The sequence below is a fragment of the Pinus tabuliformis genome, chromosome 1_2, assembly GCF_031772625.1.
Source record: "Pinus tabuliformis cultivar Carrire ecotype Pingquan chromosome 1_2, CPIR1, whole genome shotgun sequence".
NCBI classification, from domain to species: domain Eukaryota; kingdom Viridiplantae; phylum Streptophyta; class Pinopsida; order Pinales; family Pinaceae; genus Pinus; species Pinus tabuliformis.
This window is the reverse complement of record NC_142298.1, coordinates 158155270-158178174: the sequence shown is the minus strand read 5'-3', so window position 1 is coordinate 158178174 and position 22905 is coordinate 158155270. Positions and strand designations below refer to the sequence as shown.

Genomic DNA, 22905 nt, shown 5'->3' with positions numbered 1-22905 from the left:
CAGCTTGCTCCAAAAAGGCCTGCATTTAATCGCTATGGGCAGCCAGCCAAATGCTGAGAATTCTGTACAGAAAACCAATCCTTGACCTAGAGAACAAATGCAGTGTACCAAATTTTATTTATACAGGCCCTATGGTTGCTAAGGACCAAAATATATAATCATGTGATCACATTACAAGGCTTCCAAAAACTAATTTCTTTAAAATAATGCAGGCTGACCAATCACAAATATGTCTACAAGCATGGAATGTATAAGTTTTTCAGGTTTGTAACAAGTATTATCTGCTTAATAAATAGAATTATTACTGGGAGTGGAGAGTGGGTCCATTGTAAAATTAAAAGAGATCAAGACGAAAAGAAAAACAAAAGGTGAAGCCGGGTGACATCCATAGAAGAAATTTAATTGGTTCTAATATCATGGTCCTGATACTTCACTAAAAAATCATTACTGTAACCTGGAAAAATATATTATTAAAATGATCAAGAAAAACTACTCCAATGATTCAAAATCAATATGAACAACAAATACAACAAAAATACCTGAACATGATCTAGCACTCCATCTCCATTTATATCAGCATGCAGGCCACCCTCTTGCAGATGAAGCTGAAATATTGACCAAGCTATTAGATAAATATTTAGTTTGTATTAGAAGAAACATATTAATAGCATTTCTCCGAGAAGTGTCAGGAAGACATATGCTTACTAAAATAATAGATTCCAAAGCAGACAAACATTTTCTAACCAAAAATAAGATTATTTTTATATATAAGATACACTAATGTGCTTCACATTGTTTCAAACCAATTAAGGAAATGAACATTGACAAACCCAAATAAATACACACACACACATATATATCATCATTCCAACTATAAGATCGGATGTTCATACACATCCTTGGTTTGCATTTAACCTAAAGAATGTAAAGACTTGCAACTAAAACAATTAAAAAGAGAATGCCTAGTGAGCAGTTCTGAAAAGAAAATGTGAGTTGTCTTCCACTTCAGGAAGCTTTGTCCAAATCAGAATTGCCATGTTGTTGATTTTAAATCATAAAATATAATTCTTTATATATGTATATATGCATGGAGCAGTGGAGTCAAGCGGAGTCTCTATGAGAATATGTCAAGCTTCAAGGATGCCTTCTTGGGTACACTACCTTCTGAGGCAGACCACTTGGCATATTCAGAAGATATTTGGAAGGATGTGATCCCTCCCAAGAAACCCTGTCCAAGGTTGCCAGAGAGCAGGGTGGAGCGGGAGCATCAAGAACATCATTTTCCAAAAATACTTGGGCACAGAGCATGTGTGTGTGTGTGTGCATATACAAAAAAAAAATCCTGAATGCTAAAGTAGTTGCAGATTATATGAAAACATGCATATTTGTACATCAATGAAGATAGAAAGTTGAAACAACATCCATATTACATTGATTAATCATTCCAGTATCAACCATATAGATTCTACCAATTACAAACAAACATACAAATTTTTAAACCATATAATTGGAAGTAGACCATTAACCTATCATTGAAATATGTTATCCAGAAACTACCAACATGACAAAGTAGGAATTTTTACAAAATAGTTCATCTACACACTGAAGAATAAAGACCGAAAGGTCCAAAACACTAATCCATCATCTATGACAAATAAAGTCATGAAAGAGGAGAAACAATTTTCTGATATCTATCATTCTATCTACTCTTCTCTCTTCCTTGCACCATCATGAATATTGTGTGGACCTCCATTGTAAAACCCTAGCTTCTTTCATTAATGGATTTCTGCAGGAATTTTACATAACATCATTGAGACCAAAACCTGGTGGGTTGACTCCCTGAAATTGCTTGTTTCATATCTCATCCCTAAAAAAGAGAGATTCGACCTCCTGGAAAATGCAAAATTCAGCCCTCTTCAAAGCAATTTGGCCTCACAACTACAATAATTCCAGCCTCTAATTGTATGCAGCCCTTTGTGCAAATGTAGCTCGGCCTCCCAATAGAGGCTCAAAACAATTGTAATTTGGCCTGTTCTGACAATACTCGGTTAGCACCAGCGATTCAAACCACGAGAGGGATAAACTCACTCCTCCAAGGCAGTAATTCAGTCCACACAAATTTGACAGAAATGGATTTCCCAGACCCTACTAATTCGCACTAATGAATTCAGCCTCAATAAACTCTTTGTTAACTTGGCCCAGGAACACAACTTCAACTACCAAATTAATTAACTCGGCCTCATTGATTCGTTACTGCAATTTGCACTAGCTGCTTAGGCAATCTGGGGCTTCAACAGTGGATCATTTCGGCCCTCCTTCCATAGGCCAATTCACTTCTCTAAAGGATAAAAACTTGGTCCTTAAAAAAATGAACAAACACAGCCTCCTAGATAGACAATGGATCAGCCTCTTTTTGATGGTTATGCATTGTTGATTTGGGGTAGCATCGGATGTGCTATAGCCATGAAAATTGGTGGAGAGGCTAAAGCACATGAAATCTCCAAGACCCAAAAATGGTTTGGGCAGATTCTAACCGGTTTGGGAGATATTAAAATAATTAATATTTTTAATGGAGTTCCTAAGTCTAAACCTAGGAAAAATAAAATATTAATGGGTATTAATATAAAATTGGGTTAGAAGGTTCAAAAAGTCACGGATCAAGCCAAATCTAATCTTAGCCGTTGACTAGAGATGTAATCTCGGCCGTTGACGGACCAACAAGAAAAGTATAAGAAGAGGCTTGAGGGTCAGTTGGAGAATACACCAGAGTGATCAGTCATTCGATTTACTAGAGCAGGGTTGCTAAGTAAAGTCGAATTAGTGATGAGCAGCAAGGGGCAATGAGTACTAGACAGAGAAGCAGAGATAGTATCGAGAGACTAGCGTAGAGGTAGAGAGGTAGACACAGAAGCCAGAGTAGGCCACGTAGAGCCCAGCAGAGACCGCGCAGAGCCCAGAGGGCCTGCATCATCCACATAGAGGGCAGTAGGAGTGACGTAAAGGGTCCCAAAGGCTGCGTAGTGCCTCAAAGGGCTGATGCAGAGGCCAAGAGGGATGACGCAGTGCTTTAGTGTTGCTGGAGAGGGTTTCGTGGGGCAGGGTTTCTGAATACCTGCTTCCGAATAGAGAGGTATTACTGCCAGTTATTTTTTCTCTGTCGAGTGAACCAGGCACCCAGTTGTACTCAAGGATATACTGCATAATAATATAACACTCAGAATTGCTACACCGGTTTTCCCGCATTGGGTTTTTCCAGGCACGAGTTGTCCAAAAATAATGGTGTCACTTATGTGTTTTCTATTTCTTTCAGTTCTTGATTTGTAAATGGTTAAGACTGTATTGTGTTTATTTCGATGTTTATATGTTCAAATAACTTGTTGGTAATTAACAAGTAGAAGAAATAAACCAGAAGAATACAGATAAAATTTCTAACGGATAGACTTAGAAATTTCAACATGGAATCGAAGCGTGGTTGCAAATCACAGGAGCGCTGAAGACATCAACTAAAGCAGAGCATTTGCAGTAGAATCAGTGGTCCCAAGTGACAAAAGTTGATCCTTGCAGAAAGTGACAGAAGGGTTGATGCAGAGGGACTGCATCATCAATTCGGGACAGAGAGAGGCCAACACAGAGGCTGAGGACGGCAAAAAAGGCTCATGCAGAGCCACACAGAGACCAGGAGGGTTGACGCAGTTGGCTGGGGGAGCATTTCAGCCAGTGTTGAGATTGCACAGACCCTAAAGGCTCATTCCTTTGATTGTTGGGGTTTAGGAAGTTGTGGGCAGTTTGCAAGGAGTGAAGCTGGTGGGGTGTTGTGGGTAGAACAGTACCTAGCAGTGCAAAACCAAGGTAGAGGGAGTCGCTACTGAGGCGGATTTCTAGCCAAGGAATCCGGATCAGTGTTGCAGGTGCACAGAAGATCGGAGAGGTGTGACTCGACAATTTGCAGGAGGATTTCTGAGAGGGAAATCGAGACTTAGAGGGAGTCTAGCATAGAACTTCCAGACGGGAAGTGCCGACTCAGAGGGAGTCGAAGAGAGAACTTCCACAGGAAAGTAGAGACTCGAAGGAGTCGATAGGGGGAGCAAAGAGATGGCCATGAGTGGACTGAGGGATCAGGACAGGTTGGATGTGGCACCCAACTTCGTCATCTGGAAGGCCAAGATCTTGTCTGATATGTGTGCCATGAGTGCTCATGTACCTCTAAAGAAGAGGTGGGGAGACATCAAGTTGTAGTCAGGAAGACTACAGGCGATGGGGGGCATGATCCTTGAGGTACCCAAGCTCTTGGATTATACCTTGTTATGGGATCCCCGAAGAGAGAGTAGCAGGATTGGCGGATGTCCGTAGAAACAGATGCGGATGAAGCCGCAAAGAGTGCTACAGTGCAAGAGTCCTTGGGCAGCGCGAAGCTAGCAGGCTGCAGCAGTGCGAGAGGCACGGAGAGTGTTGCAACAGTGCAGGATGGCACAAAGAGGTTTGCAGCGGTGCGAGATACAGGGAGTTGTTGCAGCAGAGCAGAGGCTGTAGAGGGAGCACTTGATAGCAGCAGAGGGAGCTTCAACATCGGGAGTGTTTCTAGCCTGACAAGGTTGTCAGTAGTTGGGTGGATCAGTTACTTACTTCTCAGTAATTGAGTTGCAATGCAGTAGTACGATGCAACATGATGAGAGGGGGTTGCAGTGCAGATGCAGTGTTGGGAGAAAGGACCAGCAGCAGTGCGGATGCAGAGGGAGTTGTTGTACGGATGCAGCAGTGCGGATGCAGAGGGAGTTGTTGTACGGATGCAGCAGTGGCAATGGCAGGGCCATGGGCAGCAATACAAGATGCGGCCGTGTAGAGAATGTTGGGCGGGGAGGCCTAGCATCAGCACAGGTACACGTGCCATATAATCAAATTGATGCTCAATGTGGAGTATTACTAAAGCACAGTCCTCGCTAAGAGGGAGTGTTGATTTGAGGTAGCATCGGATGTGCTCTAGCCATATAAATTGGTGGAGAGGCTAAAGCACATGAGATCTCCAAAACCCAGAAATGGTTTGGACAAATTCTAACCGGTTTGGGAGATATTAAAATAATTAATATTTTTAATGGAGTTCCTAAGTCTAAACTTAGAAAAAATAAAATATTAATGGGTATTAATATAAAACTGGGTTAGAAGGTTCCAAAAGTCATGGATAAAGCCAAATCTAATCTTTGTCGTTGATTAGAGATATAACCTCATTTGTTGAAGGACTAACAGGAAAAGTATAAGAAGAGGCTTGAGGGTCAGTTGGAGAATACACCAGAGTGATCATTCATTTGATTTACTAGAGCGAGGTTTCTAAGTAAAGTTGAATCAATGATCAGCAGTGAGGGACAGTGAGTACTAGATAGAGAGGCAGACAATGCAAAGAGACCAACGCAGAGGCAGAGGGGCAGACGCAGAAGCCAAAGCAAGCCGTGCAGAGCCTAGCAGAGACAGCGCAAAGGCTAGAGGGCTTGTGTCATCCACACAGAGGGCAGCAGGAGTGACGCAGAGGGTCCTAGAGGCTGCGCAGTTCCTCGGAGGACTAACGCAAAGGGTTTTGAGGCTAACGCAGAGGGCAAGAGGGATGACGTTGTGCTTCAGTGTTGTTGGAGAGGGTTTCATGGGGCAAGTTTTCTGAATACCTGTTTCCGAATAGAGAGGTATTACTGTCAGTTATTTTTTCTCTGCCGGGTGAGCCAGTCTGGCACCATGTTGTACTCGAGGATATACTGCATAATAATATAACCCTCAGAATTGTTGCACCAGTTTTCCCGCATTGGGTTTTTCCAAGGATGAGCTGTCCAAAAATAGCAATGTCACTTGTGCGTTTGCTATTTCTTTCAGCTGTTGATCTGTAGATGGTTGAGACTGTATTGTGTTTATTTTGATGTTTATATGTTTAAATAACTTGTTGGTAAATAACTGTTGGAAATAATACTACGAGGGGGGTGAATCAGTATTACCAGATCTATAATTTTATTTCCCAAACAGATTTATATATACGCTACTTCAATGAAGTGAACTAGTGTGTACACGCGATTGTACTTAAAGCAACCAGCGTATATGCAAAGAACTTTTGATTTAGACAATTTATCATGTATTGAGCTTAAACCAGTATATCAAAGATTTATTAGACAGTGCAGTAAAAGCAAAATAAAGCATCACACATAAGCAACACACATGAACACCAAGATATAAGGTGGAAACCCAATGTGGGTAAAAACCACCTACTGTTGTTATCTCTGTCTTCTTTTAATAATAAGAAAATCTGTTTACAATCTTGTACTAGTGCAGACTCATATCAATATGTAGGCATCAACCATAACTGAATCAATCAATCACTGACAACCCATCATCACTGAAGCAAATCACAATCAATCAATCTAATCATTCAGAACACTATACCAAGAATACAGTCACCAGAACACAAAGCAGAACCCATATCTCTATAACAGCAAACAGAAACAGCTGAAACTTTAAACATCATGCTTCATAAGGTATACGCTACTTCCATGTGTCGAACCAGCGTGTATACACACTTTTACTAAAGCGAACCTACGTATAGATCTGCAAATGCTAACTTAAAACTTCACTACTATTCCAGACTTCAGCCATACCCAAATCATCACATTTACAGAATAAACCACGCGTCAGTATTCAAATCTAGACTATTCAAGATCCAACCACATAATGATAATACTTTTTAAGCCTTTATGATCTTGGTCCATCAACCTTCATCAGCCATAAAGGTGCCTCTTTAGATCAGATCAAGCAAACCATCAGAAGCTCATTAACCTGCATATATGATCCAACACCTCATAAGATATTCAAAATACTTGCACACTTGACCTAATGATCTTCTCCTCCTTATATAGTTTTAGGCCTTTCTCAATACCATGGACCAAAACTACTTAGGACCAATACCTTGGACCAACTACCTCGAACCAATTACCTTGGGTCAAATACCTTGGACCAAGAAATATCTTGGACCAAAAACTTTGTTTTTCCAAGATATATGCGCTTTTCGTTCTGTGAAAGTGCATGTGTATGTATACGCTCCTTTTGTTCAGTAAACATGCGTGTATACGCAGCTTGGACAAGGTGAACCTGCATATACCTCTCTTTCTTCATTCTCTGTAGTCTGATCTATAATTCTTTGTTGTTGACCTATTGCACTGTGAGCTTTCATCTGAGTGAGTTGCCATCAAAGACAATACCTGTATCATAATGCCAACAATCTCTCCCTTTGGACTTGATGGCAACAACAACTCCAATACACTCTCCCCCTTTGACATTAAGGGAAAAGGGTGGACCAAGATATTCTCTCCCCTATGCTATTCATGCTCCCCCTGAGTACATGTTGAATTATCTGATTGAGCTCCCCTTTGTACATGTTGAGATATACTGAAACCATCCATGCTCCCCCTAAGCACAAGCATAGTCTGCAAAAATTCTCCAAAAGAATAACATGACTCTATAACTCAACTATGTGTGTATGACTTTCCTATCACCAATGACTCATACATGCATCCATCTCCCAATCAAGTGGGGATATACAAAATTTGACTCATCCACCCAATCAAGTGGGATATACCAATTGTTTATACATAACAGAAATATAGTTACATCATCCATCCCATGTAAAGTGGGGATACAAATTACATCATTTGTCTAATAGGACTCATTCAAATGTATGAGAAGACATATCACACCCTAGACTTTTACATGACTTAAGCAAAAAAAAGTATAAATATCTGAAGCGATAACTGGACTCTACAATCATAATGCCAACAATGCAAAATGCGAGTGAAGGTTAATGCTCCCCCTGAACTTCTGCTACCTGTGCATTGTTAACAAGTCAATGATCAAGGCATCTTTGTCAGTTAGATAAAATTAATGAACAGAGCATATCAATAGACTGTGATCATCAACATAGACAGATCACCCATATCAGAGCCTGCCCCACTATTTTTCTTGACTAAAAAACATATATGCTCCTTGTCCCACAAAAACTCGCGTGTGTACGCAACTCAACTTCATGAAACACACGTATAATAACCTTTCTCTAAAAAATTAGACTTAACAGCAACATGTTGCAGCAACTACTCCCAGCTTTTGTTTGAGATATTCAAATGTTTCTCTGAGCAAAGGTTTAGTGAATATATCAGCAACCTGTTCTTTGGAGGGAACATACTCCAATTTGACCTTTTGTTCAAGCACTTGTTCACGTAGAAAATGGTAATTGATGGGTATGTGCTTGGTCTTGGAGTGCATGACTAGATTCTTTGAAACACTGATGGCACTTGTATTATCACATAGAATGGAGATGGGTGGAGTATATGTGATCTGAATGTCTTGCAAGGTTTGCATCATCCAAGGTAGTTGTGTGCAGCAAGAGGCAACAACCACATATTCTGCATCAGCTATAGATAAAGCAATTGATCTTTGTTTCTTGCTGAACCAAGACACTAGCCTAGAACCCATATAGAATGCACCACCACTAGTGTTTTTTTTGTCATCAACACTTCTTGCCCAATCTGCATCTATATATGAATGAAGAGTAAGATCTGCATCTCTAAGATACCATAAACCAAAGTCCTGACTTCCTTGAAGATATTTGAAAATTCTTTTGACTGCCTGAAGGTAAAATTCCTTTGGATTTGCTTGGAATCTTCCGACTATTCCTACTGCATGCATGATATCAGGTCGGGTACCTATTAGATATAGTAGACTACCAATCATGGATCTATAAGTTGGTTGATGTATTGCTGCTGATTCATCATTTGAGCTGAGACTGCATCCTGCTACCATTGGGGTACATACAAGTTTAGAATCTTCCATTACGTAACTTTTCAAGATTTGTTTGAGATGTTTGGTTTGTGAAAGAAAAATACCATCTTTATTTTGTTGAACTTGTAAACCAAGAAAATAGGTAAGTTCACCAAGCAAGGACATTTCAAATTCTTGTTGCATTACTAAAACAAAATTCTGACTCATGGATTCTTCATTGCTACCAAAACTGATATCATCAACATAAACAATAATAATTAGCAATTTATCAGTTTCAATCTTTGTATATAGATTGCTATCTGTTGAACCTTTTGTAAAACCTTGTTGTAGATATTTGTCAAGGCGGTAATATCGAGCCCTTGGAGCTTGTTTCAGACCATAGAGGGCCTTTTTGAGTCTGCATACAAGTTTTGCATCATTTCCAAAAATGAATCCTTCTGGTTGTTCACTATAAGCTTTTTCTTCTAAATCTCCATTCAAGAAGGCTGATTTTACATCCATTTGGTATACTTTGAATTTCTGAAAGCTAAAAAGAGAAAGAAACATCCTTATGGCTTCAAGTCTGGCAACAGGTGCAAAAGTTTCTTCAAAATCTATACCTTCTTGTTGAGTATACCCTTTATAAACAAGTATGGCCTTGTTTCTAATGACTTCTCCATTTTCATTTAGCTTGCTTTTGAATATCCATTTAGTTCCTATAATATTTTTATTATGAGGTCTAGGAACTAATTCCCAACTATCATTTTTTTGAATTTGCTCAAGTTCTTCATCCATGGCCTTGATCTAACATTCATATTTGCATGATTCTTTTACATTTTGAGGTTCAGTGGAGGATAGTAATGCTAGATAGCTTGAGGTCCCTGTAATAGTTCTCCTTGTCTGTACACCTGCCTTTTTCCCCTAAAATTTGAGTTTCTGGATGATTTTTTTGAAACTACCTGGACGGAGTCTTTTCTTCTACCGTTATCTCTTCTTCTGGTGCTTCATTGGTTTCTTATTCAATATGATTTTGATTTGATGTGAGAAAATAATCCCCATCTTCTTCATTGTTATAATATTTTGTGTTAATCTGTTTTGAATTTTTACATGTTTCATCAACTACAACATCAACACTCTCAACGATTTTCTCAAGTCTTTTATTATAACATTTATATCCTTTACTTCTAGAAGATTAACCAGGAAGAATACCTTCATCTGCTCTGGGCTCAAACTTACCAAGCTTTTCATCTGTCCTTTTGATATAACATTTGCTTCCAAAAACTTTAAAGTATTTTCCAGTAGGAGTCTTACCATACCAAAGTTCATGTAGAGTTTGAGTGCTATTTATCCGAACATTTGCTTGGTTGAGAATAATTACGGCAGCGAATGCAGCTTCGCCCCAGATGGTTGCAGGACTTCCAAATTCATCTAGCATAAGCTCAAGCCATTTGTTGAACAATTCTGTTGGAAATAGCAACAAGAAATGCTAAAAATAGCATTGCTATAAATAGCATTTCAAGTACCAGTGTTGGACATAGCAACAAGAAATGAAAAAATGGAAAATGCTAAAAATAGCATTGCTATAAATAGTATTTCGAGATAGATTCCAATTTTAGTTAGTCCCTGAACTAAAATTGAGAAGTAAAATTCGAATTTGATCTTAGCAATTGTTTGCAAAATAATTAATTAATTCATCTTGAGTTAATTAGTTGTAGAAAATCAAAATGAAGTCTATGTGAAGACATGCAACAGTTTCTCCATTGATTGAGAAAGTAATCCCTTGATTAAAAGAGATCAGGATGAGTTTCACTTTGAGTTGTAATTAGTTAACTTAGTTATCTGAGTTAAGTACAGTTAGATTAGTTCCAACAGTTTGTAGAACTGATTGTGAGTTCAGTTAGTTAATGCATGCATGCATGTAACTGTTGCACTTCAGGTAACTGAATATTCTCTCATAAATAACTCATGCATGTCAGTTCAGTCAAAGACCCAATTGAGATTAGAGGAAGGGACGATGTACTATCAGTGGGAGGATTTTTCTTATATAGGAAACTCATCCATGAAAAAGGAATTATCTCCTTCAGGATTGCGCAATTACCACTTAGCCAAGTGAGCAATGTGAGGTGGGAATTCACACAAGTGGAAGCACTAGACCCCAGAAAAAACTGTGCAAGGAAATAGGAGGCTTGGAGGGCAGAGGAGAAGGTTTGTGAGAAGCCTTTGACTGTCTATGAGCAGCAGAGGGATTGTATTGAGAGCTAGATAGCTTGTGAACTAAGGCTTTGTGTAATCCAGACATATTTCCACTTGTATGATAATACAGAAATTGGGGTTTTAGGCTGAGGCTTTTCCCGGGTTATTCTTCTATGTTCATGTGTGATTGATTTCTCATTCATCTGTTATGTGTGTTCTATTTGACCTTGTTCATATTCGATTAAGTTTCCGTAAGTTTGTTTGTAGAAGTAGATCAAGTATTTTTCTTTAGTTACATTGCATTATCAGGTGATCTACAGTGGGAAATTCTACATGGTATCGGAGCAAAGGTGATCAAAGCAGTGAACAGTATACGAAGAAGAGAATTCGAAGTAAAATTAATAAAAAAAAAAAAAAATTGGGCCGTGAGTTTTCAAAGCAGATCTGAAAATTTTTGTGCAAAATTTTCAGAAACAAATAGCAGATCTAGATTCCTTGTGGAAAAAGACCCAAATACAAAAAAAGTGTCAGTTGAATCGGAGTTCGGATGAGGGAGATATCATTGATTTAAAATCGACACTTTTTCCAAAAAATTCCGTGGCGGCAGGAAAGATGAAACAGATTCGTGTGCTATCTAAGAACCCGTATGCTCTTGAAGTTCAAGATGCATGCACAGCCTTGAGGAGCAAGGCAAAGGTTAGAGACTTGGTGGTTGAGAGGGAGAGTAAATTACCGCTCAACATGCAGACCTAGAAGAAGTCTCAGACAATTGTGGAGGAGCCACAATTGGAGAAGTAGGGAAGAGACTGAGTGGAGGCATCCACTCATGCAGATACCTCCAGTAGGGAGAAATTTCGAGCCAAGTGGGCAGAGAGATCACATGCATCCATACCTCCAAGTAGGAGGTGGGGCGATGTGGAGCGACAATCCCAAGGAGGCTAGGATAGGGGTAGGATCTTTGAGGTACCCAACCTCTTTGATTAGACCTTGCTACAGGAGCCCCGACAAAGAGTAACAGGATTGGCTGAGTGGGTAGAGGCAAATGCGAATGGAGCATCAAAGAGAGCTACAGTGCAGGAAACCTAAGACAATGCGAGAGGCACAAGAGTTTTGCACTAGTGCAGAATGGCACAGAGAGGTGTGCAACGGTGCGAGATGCATGGAGTGTTGCAACAGCTTAGAGGTCACAAAGGGAGCACTTTTCATAGGATGTTGGGGCATCCATTCAGTTGACTATTGAAGAAACCAGGGCGTTGGGGCATCCTTCCAGTGGGAGCTGGAGAGAGATTATTTTATAGAATTCTAGAAAGTTGTTGCCTTCATTTCAGTTGGGGCTGAAGATTAAAGAATTTATTAGAAAAGCGTTTGGTGGTTTTTTGACCCAAAGGGGGTTTTCCACCTAAAATTCCGGTGTCTACTATGTTCTTTTATTTATTGTTATTACTACATAAACATTAATAATAATTGAAGATTAACTAATTCTCTGAAAATATTTACAAGTGTTAATTGCTAAGCAATATTGATTCCCCTCCACCTCCCCACCCTCCCCTCTCAATATTTCCAACAGTTTGGGGAGTAGGATTCCTTGAGCTTGACGAAACTCCATTTCCTTTCTTTTTCTTGTCACAAGCAACAAAAGTAGGGGGTTCTCCTTCTTCATGCTTTGGAATCCTACCTCTCGAAAAAATGCTTGATTCTTCTTGAGTGCACTTTCCAACAATATCATCAAATGACAGGAAACTGTTATTATTTCTTATGGTGGTAATGAAGGTTTCCCATACAGGAGGGATAGCTCTAAGGGTTACCAACACCAACCCTTGTCAGGTACAATTTCCCCAACTCTCTACAATTGATCTTTAAGACAAGATATCCTCATGACATAGGATTGTACATATTCTCCTTTATTTATTTTCATGTCTTTGAGTTGATCTTTCAAGGAGATGATTTCATTCAAATTATTAACATCATACATGTCATCTAGCTTATCATACATATCCTTAAATATCTTTAAATTTCCAACATACACAAGTAAATGATCATGCAAACCATCAACAATAATTTTCTTTCTTTTAACTCAACTTTCTTGTGACTTGTTCTTGGCAGCAGTGAGAGCATTTTTCGGGTGCTCAGAAACATTTCCTTACATGTACTCCAAGACATCATTATTGTCTAATATGATTTCCAACCTAATCTTCCAAGCAGCAAAATTTGATGAGTCTCTAGTTTCTAAGCTTCGTTCCAAACGATTGTAGATAGGTTGTGGTTCTTATTTTCCAATAAACAAAGTTTCTCCCATCGAAGATTTGCGGTCTGATAGATCCCATGCTTTCTTGATTAGTAATGTCGATGGATCTCCCTTCAAGCGATCAAGCTTTTTCTGAAGGATCTGCTCTGATACCAATTGTTGGAAATAACACTGAGAGGGGGGTGAATCAGTATTACCAGATCTATAATTATATTTCCCAAATAGATTTATATATACGCTACTTCAGCGAAGTGAACTACGTCTACACGCAACTGTACTTAAAGCAACCAGCGTACATGCAAAGAACTTTTGATTTAGACAATTTATCATGTATTGAGCTTAAACCAGTATATCAGAGATTTATTAGATAGTGCAGTAAAAGCAAAATAAAGCATCACACATGAACACCAAGATATAAGGTGGAAACCCAATGTGGGCAAAAACCACCTATTGCTGTCGTCTCTACCTTCTTTTCATAATAAGAAAATCTGTTTACAATCTTGTACTGGTGCAGAGTCATACCAGTATGCAGGCATCCACCTGCAGAAGGCTACAATCTTCTCTCGTTCTCCAGCTACTTAGCCAATATGTTTACTAGTACATAGGTGCCAACCTACAGAAAACTCCACTCTTCCACCAGGAACCACGTTTCATGAATTTTCCGACTGGATGCTCCTAGAACACAACACCACAATCTAAAGGCCACGTTTCATCCAATTTTCATATTGGACCTATCAACAACATTGAAACTCAGAAAATCATCATTGCAATACAACCATCAAATACATTTGCATCTACCAATCACTGAAACTCAATCGTCACTTTCTGAATCAACCACAACTAAATCAATCAATCACTGACAACCCATCATCACTGAAGCAAATCACAATCAATCAATTTGATCATGCAGAACACTATTACTAGAATACAGTGACCAGAACACAAAGCAGAACCCAGAACTTTGTAAAAGCAAACAGAAACAACTAAAACTTCAAACATCATGCTTCATAAGGTATACGGTACTTCCATGTGTTGAACCAGCGTGTATACACACTTTTACTAAAGCGAACCTACGTATAGATCTGTAAATGCTAACTTAAAACATCACTACTATTCCAGACTTCAATCATACCCAGATCATCACATTTACAGAATAAACCACGTGTCAATATTCAAATCTACATTGTTCAAGATCCAACCACATAATGATAACACTTTTTAAGCATTTATGATCCTGGTCCATCAACCTTCATCAGTCATAAAGGTGCCTCCTTAGATCAGATCAAGCAAACCATCAGAAGCTCATTAACCTGCATATATGATCCAACACCTCATAAGATATTCAAAATACTTGCACACTTGGCCTAATGATTTTCTCCTCCTTATATTGTTTTAGGCCTTTCTTAATACCATGGACCAAAACTACTTAGGACCAATACCTTGGACCAAATACCTCAGACCAATTACCTTGGGTCAAATACCTTGGACCAAGAAATACCTTGGACCAAAAACTTTGTTTTTCCAAGATATACGCGCTTTTCCTTCTGTGAAAGTGCGTGTGTACGTATACGCTCCTTTTGTTTAGTAAACCTGCATGTATATGCAGCTTGGACAAGGTGAACCTGCGTATACCTCTCTTTCTTCATTCTTTGTAGTCTGATCTGTAATTCTTTGTTGTTGACTTGTTGCATTGTGAGCTTTCATCTGAGTGAGTTGCCATCAAGGAAAATACCTGTATCATAATGCCAACAATAACAAGTAGGAGAAATAAACCAGAAGAATACAGATAACATTTCTAACGGATAGACTTAGAAATTTCAACATGCATTCCCCTTAATAGCCAATTTGATCTCCCTTCAATGTCAAAACATCAACAAGGGTGGCTTTACAACCACCAAAATTGACCGCCACCAGCAAGGGTGTATATCTCAACACCGAAACTGAGAAAAGAAAGTGGCTTTTTCCCTCTCACAATAAGCCACTCAAGCTCTTGACAATTCACCAATAATTCTTCCCACCCCAATCATGAGCCTCTTTCTCCTTTGAATAATATTTTCCTCCTTCAAAATCCGTGGGTGGTAAACAAAAATGTAATATTCTCTTTTCTAAAATATGCTAATTTAATTCACCAAACTTTTAATTTTTTCTTTGACATATTTTGACAAACACTTTGTGAACAATCATTTTGTCAAACACTCTATGAACAGAGAAATAAACACAAATAGCAGAAATATGTCAACAGCAGAACCAATGTTTTACTAAGCTGAAACAAAGGTTTACATACAAAATGTTGATTGATAAACCTGTGATACTCAGCCTCCCAGAAATGCACTGGGCGCTCTGAAAAGTGAACTTGAACCTTAGTGATAAGTTTGATCTTCAACTAGATTCAACCTCCAATAATGATGATCTCTGCCCAACAAGTAACTTAGCCTAGCCACAATTTAATTGCCCAGATGAAAAACTCGGCATCTAGCAAAATGATCACGGCTCCAGCAAAATCGGCCTCCAATAGATAACAATAGATAATCTCGTCCCCAGCAATAAACTTGTTCTTCAGAATGATCACAATCTCCAAAGAGAATAAAGTTGGCCTAAATATGGCACACTCGGCCTCTAGAAAATGGATGAGAAAATCGACCTCTACAGAAGATAAGTTCAACCTCCAATAAATTTACTCAGCTCCAGTGAATGGATCAAACCTCTAACAAATATTCTGGTGAATCGATCTCAACCCCAGGCAAAAGAATTCAATCTCCAATGGGAAACTAGGCCCTCGTGAAAGAAATGGAAAATAATAATTCATAACAATGTGGAAAAAGTCCCGAAAAATCGAGATTTATTCCTAAAATTACGATTTTTTGTGCAAAAGGATTAAATCGGGTGACTTTTTGGCGATTTTTTCATAAACGAAAAATCGTGATTTTATCGAAATAATCCCAATTTAATTGTGAGTCGATGGAAAAAATCAGCATGAATTTTTTTTCGTGGATAAAGAGCCGCAAAGGGTGATTTCAGTTTAGTTTTTGCTGTGCGTTTTCATTGTTCGTTGTTTTGGCTACTGTGGAGAATCGAGAGAACGAGGGTTACATTCCAAATTGGCAAATCCAACTTCCATTTGCAACTGCCATTGCGTGGAGAGGAGCCGGCAAGGTATGTCCACAGTCCATTGTCAACACTCAACAGTCACAGTTAAACAGTTCTGAGTTTATAACTTAACACCAAACCCTTAACTCGCTGACAGAAAAACCCGTGTAGCAAAACTTTAAACCCTTTCTTGTGGCTGAGTTGGACGATTGTGCACAGAGACAAATTTCCAAACCATATAAGTCAGATTTGGGAGCTGATTAAGTGCATCTGTTATTGTTGAAGGTAACATATATTCCTATAGTTTTCCAAAGATATTTAATTTTAATAACATCCCACTTTTTGAGAAAGGAAAGTACACAAGTATGTGAATTGTCCTCTTGACAGAATACAACCATAAAAGGAAACGTCCATAAAAAAAACCTCAAATCTGTATTCTACACTTTCATGAGAAACCGACTGCACCCCTTAAATGGAGTACAAAACTATTTTTGTTAATGACTATGCCTAAACAATAGTCCACTTATTCAAAGGTGTCTCTAATAGCAATGCACTAGCAAACGTTTATCCTACACTATCATGAGAAACCTACTGTACCCCTAAAACGGAGTACAAAAACTAAGTTTGCGAATGACCATGCCTAACCAATACACTACTTATTCAAAGGTGTCTCCAATGGTAGTGCACTAGCACAAAAATCAAACTAAGATCTAAAATTCTCATATGATGATGCAATAATAAAATTGTGATGCTTTCCAAAAATTAGATTTAAATTGCACCAACTTTCATCTCTTTTTCTGATGACTTTGTGACCTCGTTGATAGCATTTGCCAAGTATTCAACATTGCCGGTAGTAACACCTACCATACTGTTTTAAAAAGAAGCCAGTTAAAAACATTTTAGCTGTAACAAGAGGCAACATATTAAGCATAAAGAACAAAGGAGGAGCAAAGTAATAACTTAAAACACTCCCAAATTACCAAGTCCATTACAATATATGCCCATGCCCTAGATGATACCAAGAGAGAGGTATAGAAAGTTAGAAACCCAACTATGGAATTGCACATTTAAAAGTGTTATAGCATCCAACTCTGCACAAACTTATCCACAGCAATCTGCATCCCATGCCGGTAAACGTACATCTACCAATTAGCAAGGTCAGGAGGCAGTAGCAGAGCTGGATGAGGATGCTGAGGAGGAGGTGACACCATCTAGGATGGGCAGCAGCAACAGCATAACACAGAGGCCACCTCTTCCATCGGCTTCTAGAGGACGATTGAGTCCATTTGATTTTGTATTCCCAAGGGCAGGGTCTTCTTCCTCTAGAGGAAAAGGCAAAGCCATTCCCTATTCCCGTAAAAGGGGAAGAGGATCTCAGTGACTGATTAGTGATTACTTGATGAATTTTAGATGACTCATGATGTACATTTATAATATTTTTTGTTGATATTTTGACTCTTGAGAGTTGAGACTCAGACAGGACTCAAAATTCAGGAGTTGATTCACTATTTTGATATGTGATGTAGCACTGGACTTCATATACATATTATATATTAGCTTTCTTTACATGTTTATGTGGAAATGCATTTATTTGATGTTGTGGATACTCTAGATGTTAAAAAAAAAATTAAAAAAATGAATAATTTTGTGTTTTTTTAATTTTGCCAACTTTTGCAAAAAACTCCCGACTTTGCCGAGTTTTTCAACTTTTGGACCCTTGCCGAATTAATCCTGACTTCGACTTTTTCCACATTGGAAAATATAACTTGGCCTGGAAGCAACAAATTAATTTTCGGAAAATGAAGAGCGATTTGACCTTCTAAGTAGTTGCTTCAAGATTACCTATAAATTTAAGCACATATGGAAAACCTATAAGATTTTCCCACAAGCCAACTAGGGAGGCACTCGAAGTCCACCGAAATCAGTTGAGAACCAACTAGGGTGGCAATGGGTGTCCATTGAAACTAGTTAGAGAGCTAAAAGCCTGAACCCCTTGATCTAGACTCGCTTGAGCCTCAAACAATCATCACGAAATAATCAAACTGAAATGTGAGAGAAATGGCCTTCTCACCCCTTTTATAAGAATTTGTCGAATCTTCTCCAATCTTCTAGAAGTCTCCTTTTTTATTTTATTAATAAGCCACTTACTGTATTTTCCTCCTTACTGTTACCCCTTTTTATTTACCCATTACATAAAAACCCTTTTTCTCCTTTTATTTAATAACTGACTTTTTATTACTAATTAAAATCACCTCTATCTCTAGAAAATGCTTAAACTGCCACCATGATCACACTACCCTCCCAAGGCCCTTTTTTATCATCCTGCCTTGTAGATCTTTTCGTCTCGATTCCAACGATCATTTCAACAAATAATCATCCCAAAACAACAACTTAAGCGTAATTAATTAAAATATGCCTATCAATAACTTTATTTTATGGAAATCATCAGTATGCATCAAAACCAAGATCAAACTATGTAAAATTGATAATGATGATTAAAGATGGCAAGCGATCCCAGTCAGCCCCCATAAAACTCAAAACCCTTTGTGCCCACCAATAATGTAATCTTGCTCCAATGACCTGGCTAACATAAGCTCTAGAGATCTCCCTAACCACATCAGAATATAATCCAAAATTTGGGGACATTACAAAAAGCCATGGGTTACTTTATTTTTCTTAAAGTGATTTTTTGCCACCTTTATTTAATTATTTAATTATTATTTATTGTATTCTATTGACCCCATTATTTTCTATCAATAGCCCATAGGATCCAAGTAGGTCACGACTCCACCTTTTGATGGTTTTATGGAATGGACAGGGACATAAATTACTTGCCTAGAGAATGCCCATCTTGGAAGGAGAAGCATTCTGCATCTTGGAGGCGTCAAACACTAGATGGCATGGGATCTTTCTATTTTGAGACTTGGAGACGGCTCAAGGACACTTGAGCTACAACAATGTTCTCACAAGGGGTTACTAACCCAAAGAAGTACATTGCTTAAAAGGATCAACTGGAATCCATGCAAGCTTGTGTTGGAGAGGTGTGGACGTACCTTGTATAGCTACATCATTTTGAAGTCTTTATTGTATACAACATCGTGTTGGATCATGGCATATGTACTTTAGAGTAGGGTTGCAGAGTAGCACCCTCCCCCTCCCCCCCTCCAACCCGCTCCCAAAGCACTCTCCGCTAGAGAGCGACCTTGGGAGCACACTCTCGAAATTTTCTCCCTATCCTCCCATGGAAAAAAACTGCTCCCTAGATTTTTGGGAGCGAACAAAGGGAGTAGTTTCTCCCTGACCACTCCTGGTCGCTCCAGGAGCGATTTTTTTAAGGTGCGAACGGTCGGGGAGCGGTCAAGAGCGACCACTCCCACCTTAAAAAAATCGCTCCCCATGGGCGAATTGGACAGTCGCGTGACAGGAAAGGGACGGAGGGCAAGGGCGAAAAGAAATAAAAGGCCCTCCTCCCCTCCCACAAATCACCATTTGCACATTGAGAGAATAAAAGAGGGTTTTTGGAATTGGAGCTTGAGTTGAGGAGGAAGATTGAGAGAAAGATTGAGAGGATTGCTTGGGAGCTTGAGGAGCTTGTGTGAAAATTCCACAACCGGAATTCTTACTACAGCAAACTGATGTTACTTCTCCTACTTGTTAATCCAGACAAGTTATTTACTATGTACTATGGAAAATATCGAAGTAAATACTACTGCAGCCTTCCCTTAATTACATTATATGCATAAACAAGAGACTAAAAAAGAACGAAAATACAACACAATGGACATCGTTATTTTTGGACAAATGTCCCCTAAAAAACCCAATGCAGGAAAACCGATGTAGTCGCTCTAAGGGATTTATATTATTAAGCAGTAGTTTTTGAATACAACTTTGATGCCCTTCTGGCAATCTAGTAACAGAGAAAAAGACACTGGCAGAAAACTTAGTGAGATTACCTCACTCCACCCGACAAATCCCAGCTGATCCGACAATTGAACTAATTGTCCCCAGCTACAACTGTGTTGCCCCTTCGCAGTAACTGCATGGGCCTACTTGGAGCTCTCTGAGGCTGTACGTCAACTCTGCGTCGGGTCTCCTTGCCTCCTAGAGCTCTGACGTCAACCCTCCCGACAGCTCCTTGGCAAATTTTGGGCTTCTGTTGGAAGACAGCTTTGCCTCTGCGCTAGCCTTTCTGGCTCTGTGTCAAGCACTGCGTGGGCCCTCTTGGCCTAGCATCAGTCCTTCCTTGGTCTGTGTTGCCTCCATAGGTGATTCTCTACCTCTTTGCTAAGTATTCGGGGTCCCAAAGAAGATACTCCAACCCCAACTATCCCTGCCCCTCAACTGCAAGAAATCTACTCAATCAAATTTCCTCTGAGAACTTCTCACTTCAGAAATTCGATCTCTTGATCTCTCAGTGTGTATTTTCCAAATGACCCTCAAGCCTCTTCTTATATCTTCCTGTTGGACAACCAACGGCCTAGATTAAATCACAATCAAAGGCTCAGATCATTTTGGCTTGATCTGTGGCATTTTCTAAAAGTTTCACCCTTGATTAGATTAATACCCATTAATATTTTAATTTTCCTAAGTTTAGACTTAGGAACCCCATTAAAAATATTAATTATTTTAATAAAATCACTTCTAGGTAGAATTTCCCAAAATTCTTTCTGGGTTCTTTGCAATACCTGTGTCCAAGCTTCCCTGCAAAATTTGAGGCTTAGAGCACATCCAATGCTACCCCAAATCAACAGCTTGCAAGGAAGATTGGAGCTTCAGATTGAAAGCCAAAGAGGTAGGATCTTGACTCTAATCTAGCATTTGAGTTTTTTATATGTTCATTGTTAAACGAAAATGTTCGTTTCTCTCTTTCCCATTCCCATTCGTCCATTTATTACAGGCAAGAAACTATAACTCCACCAAATTTCAAAGAATCAAAACTTCAAACATCATGGCCATATGGCTTGGCATTCTCTTGATGTTGGTTCCTTTTTGTTATTATGGTGTTGGAGAGTAGGAGGAGAGTTGATCATGATGAAGATGAAGAATATGTGGGTAATGGTGGATTTGAATCCCCTGGAGAGGAGGATTACCTTGGTAAGGAGAAAGAGGAGAGTGGAGATGAGGGCACAAAAATGAAAGCAAACCAAACCCCATTGTGGAAATAGGTTTCTAGGCCTGAAGCAAGGAAAAGGGTTGGAACCACTAAATTTACATGCCTCCATTGCAAAAGCAATTACACAGGTTCATACACTCGTGTCAGAAAGCACTTTTGTGGGACAAGACCATGGGATGTAGTTAAACAAATAGGAATCAAAACTTGTGTAAGTGTGACAACACAACAAAGAGCCAAATACATAAGGGAAGAGGAGGAAGCCGAAAATCTAAAAGATCAAAGGGTGACTTTGAACACAATAGCCCACAATCACATAGACAAAAAACTCCACCAACATCCTCCCATGGTAGTGGATATGGAGGCATAGGAACAAACACCCCTTTAAGGCATAGAAACATATCAAATTTCCTTGATGAAGGGTGTAGGAATGATGTGGATTAAAAAAAAATCAAGTTTCTCGATGCATGTGGAATACCATCAATGTTCTTCGCTCACCTTATTGACATGAAATGGTTTCCGCCATTAATGATGCCCCCAAAGGATACAAGAGCCCTGGGTATGACAGGGCTAGAACCGTGGGACTTGATCATGAAAAAGCAAAAATAACACATGCTTTGGGTCAAATGACAAGTTCTTGGAATATGCATGGTGTATCCATTGTATCTGATGGATGGACAAATGTAAAAGGCAAGCCATTGATAAGTGTTTTTGTTGTGTCTAAATGCAGTGCAATCTTCCTTTCAGCATATTATTACTCAGAAAAGTTCAAGACTGCCATCAACATTGCAGAACCATTACTTCAAACAATTGAACATATTGGCCCATACAATGTCATCCAAGTCATCACTGATAATGCTTCTAATTGTAAAGCAGCGGGAGCAATTATTAAGGATAGATACCCCAACATATTTTGGTCTGTGTTTGGTTCACACAATCAACCTTTCGATGCGTGATATTATTAAGAACAAAAACCCTCAATACAAATGGATTGGTGATTTGTACAATAGAGGCAAAAAAATGATAAAATTTATTACAAATCATTGCAATATACATGGGCTTTTTCCCAGTCACTAAAGTTTGGAGTTGTTGAAGATTGCGAAGACTAGATTTTTTAGCTATTACCTCACCTTCAGGCACCTTTTGAAGGTAAGAGAGTCATTGGCTAGCATGGTATCAAGTCAACAATGGCAAGTATTAAAGGGCAGCGCTCCAACCGTAGTTGACAAGCAAGGTTTTAAACAGGTGGAGAACAGTGCTCTTGATGGTCTATTTTGGGGACGTGTGAGGGATGTTTTATAATTCACCAAGCCCATTTATAATATGATTCGTTTTGCAGATACAAATGCACCAGTGATTGGGGAGGTGTATGAGCAGATGGATAACATGTTGGGGAAAATAAAAGATATTGTTCAGGAAAAAGATCCCGACTTGTATGATATTATTCACAAATGTGTGTGCACAGTGAAATAAACTTAATCTTCCACTACAT

At 39.0% G+C, this 22905-nt stretch overlaps 1 protein-coding gene across 1 annotated transcript in view; it reads right to left on the bottom strand.

Annotated features, from left to right (window-relative positions):
- LOC149204985 (uncharacterized) overlaps positions 1-22905 on the bottom strand; it is a 298358-nt gene that overhangs the window by 12697 nt on the left and 262756 nt on the right. The window contains exon 12 of the mRNA XM_089394859.1: positions 540-605. Coding sequence (XP_089250985.1) covers positions 540-605 — 66 coding nt within the window. The remainder of the gene's footprint in view (positions 1-539; positions 606-22905) is intronic.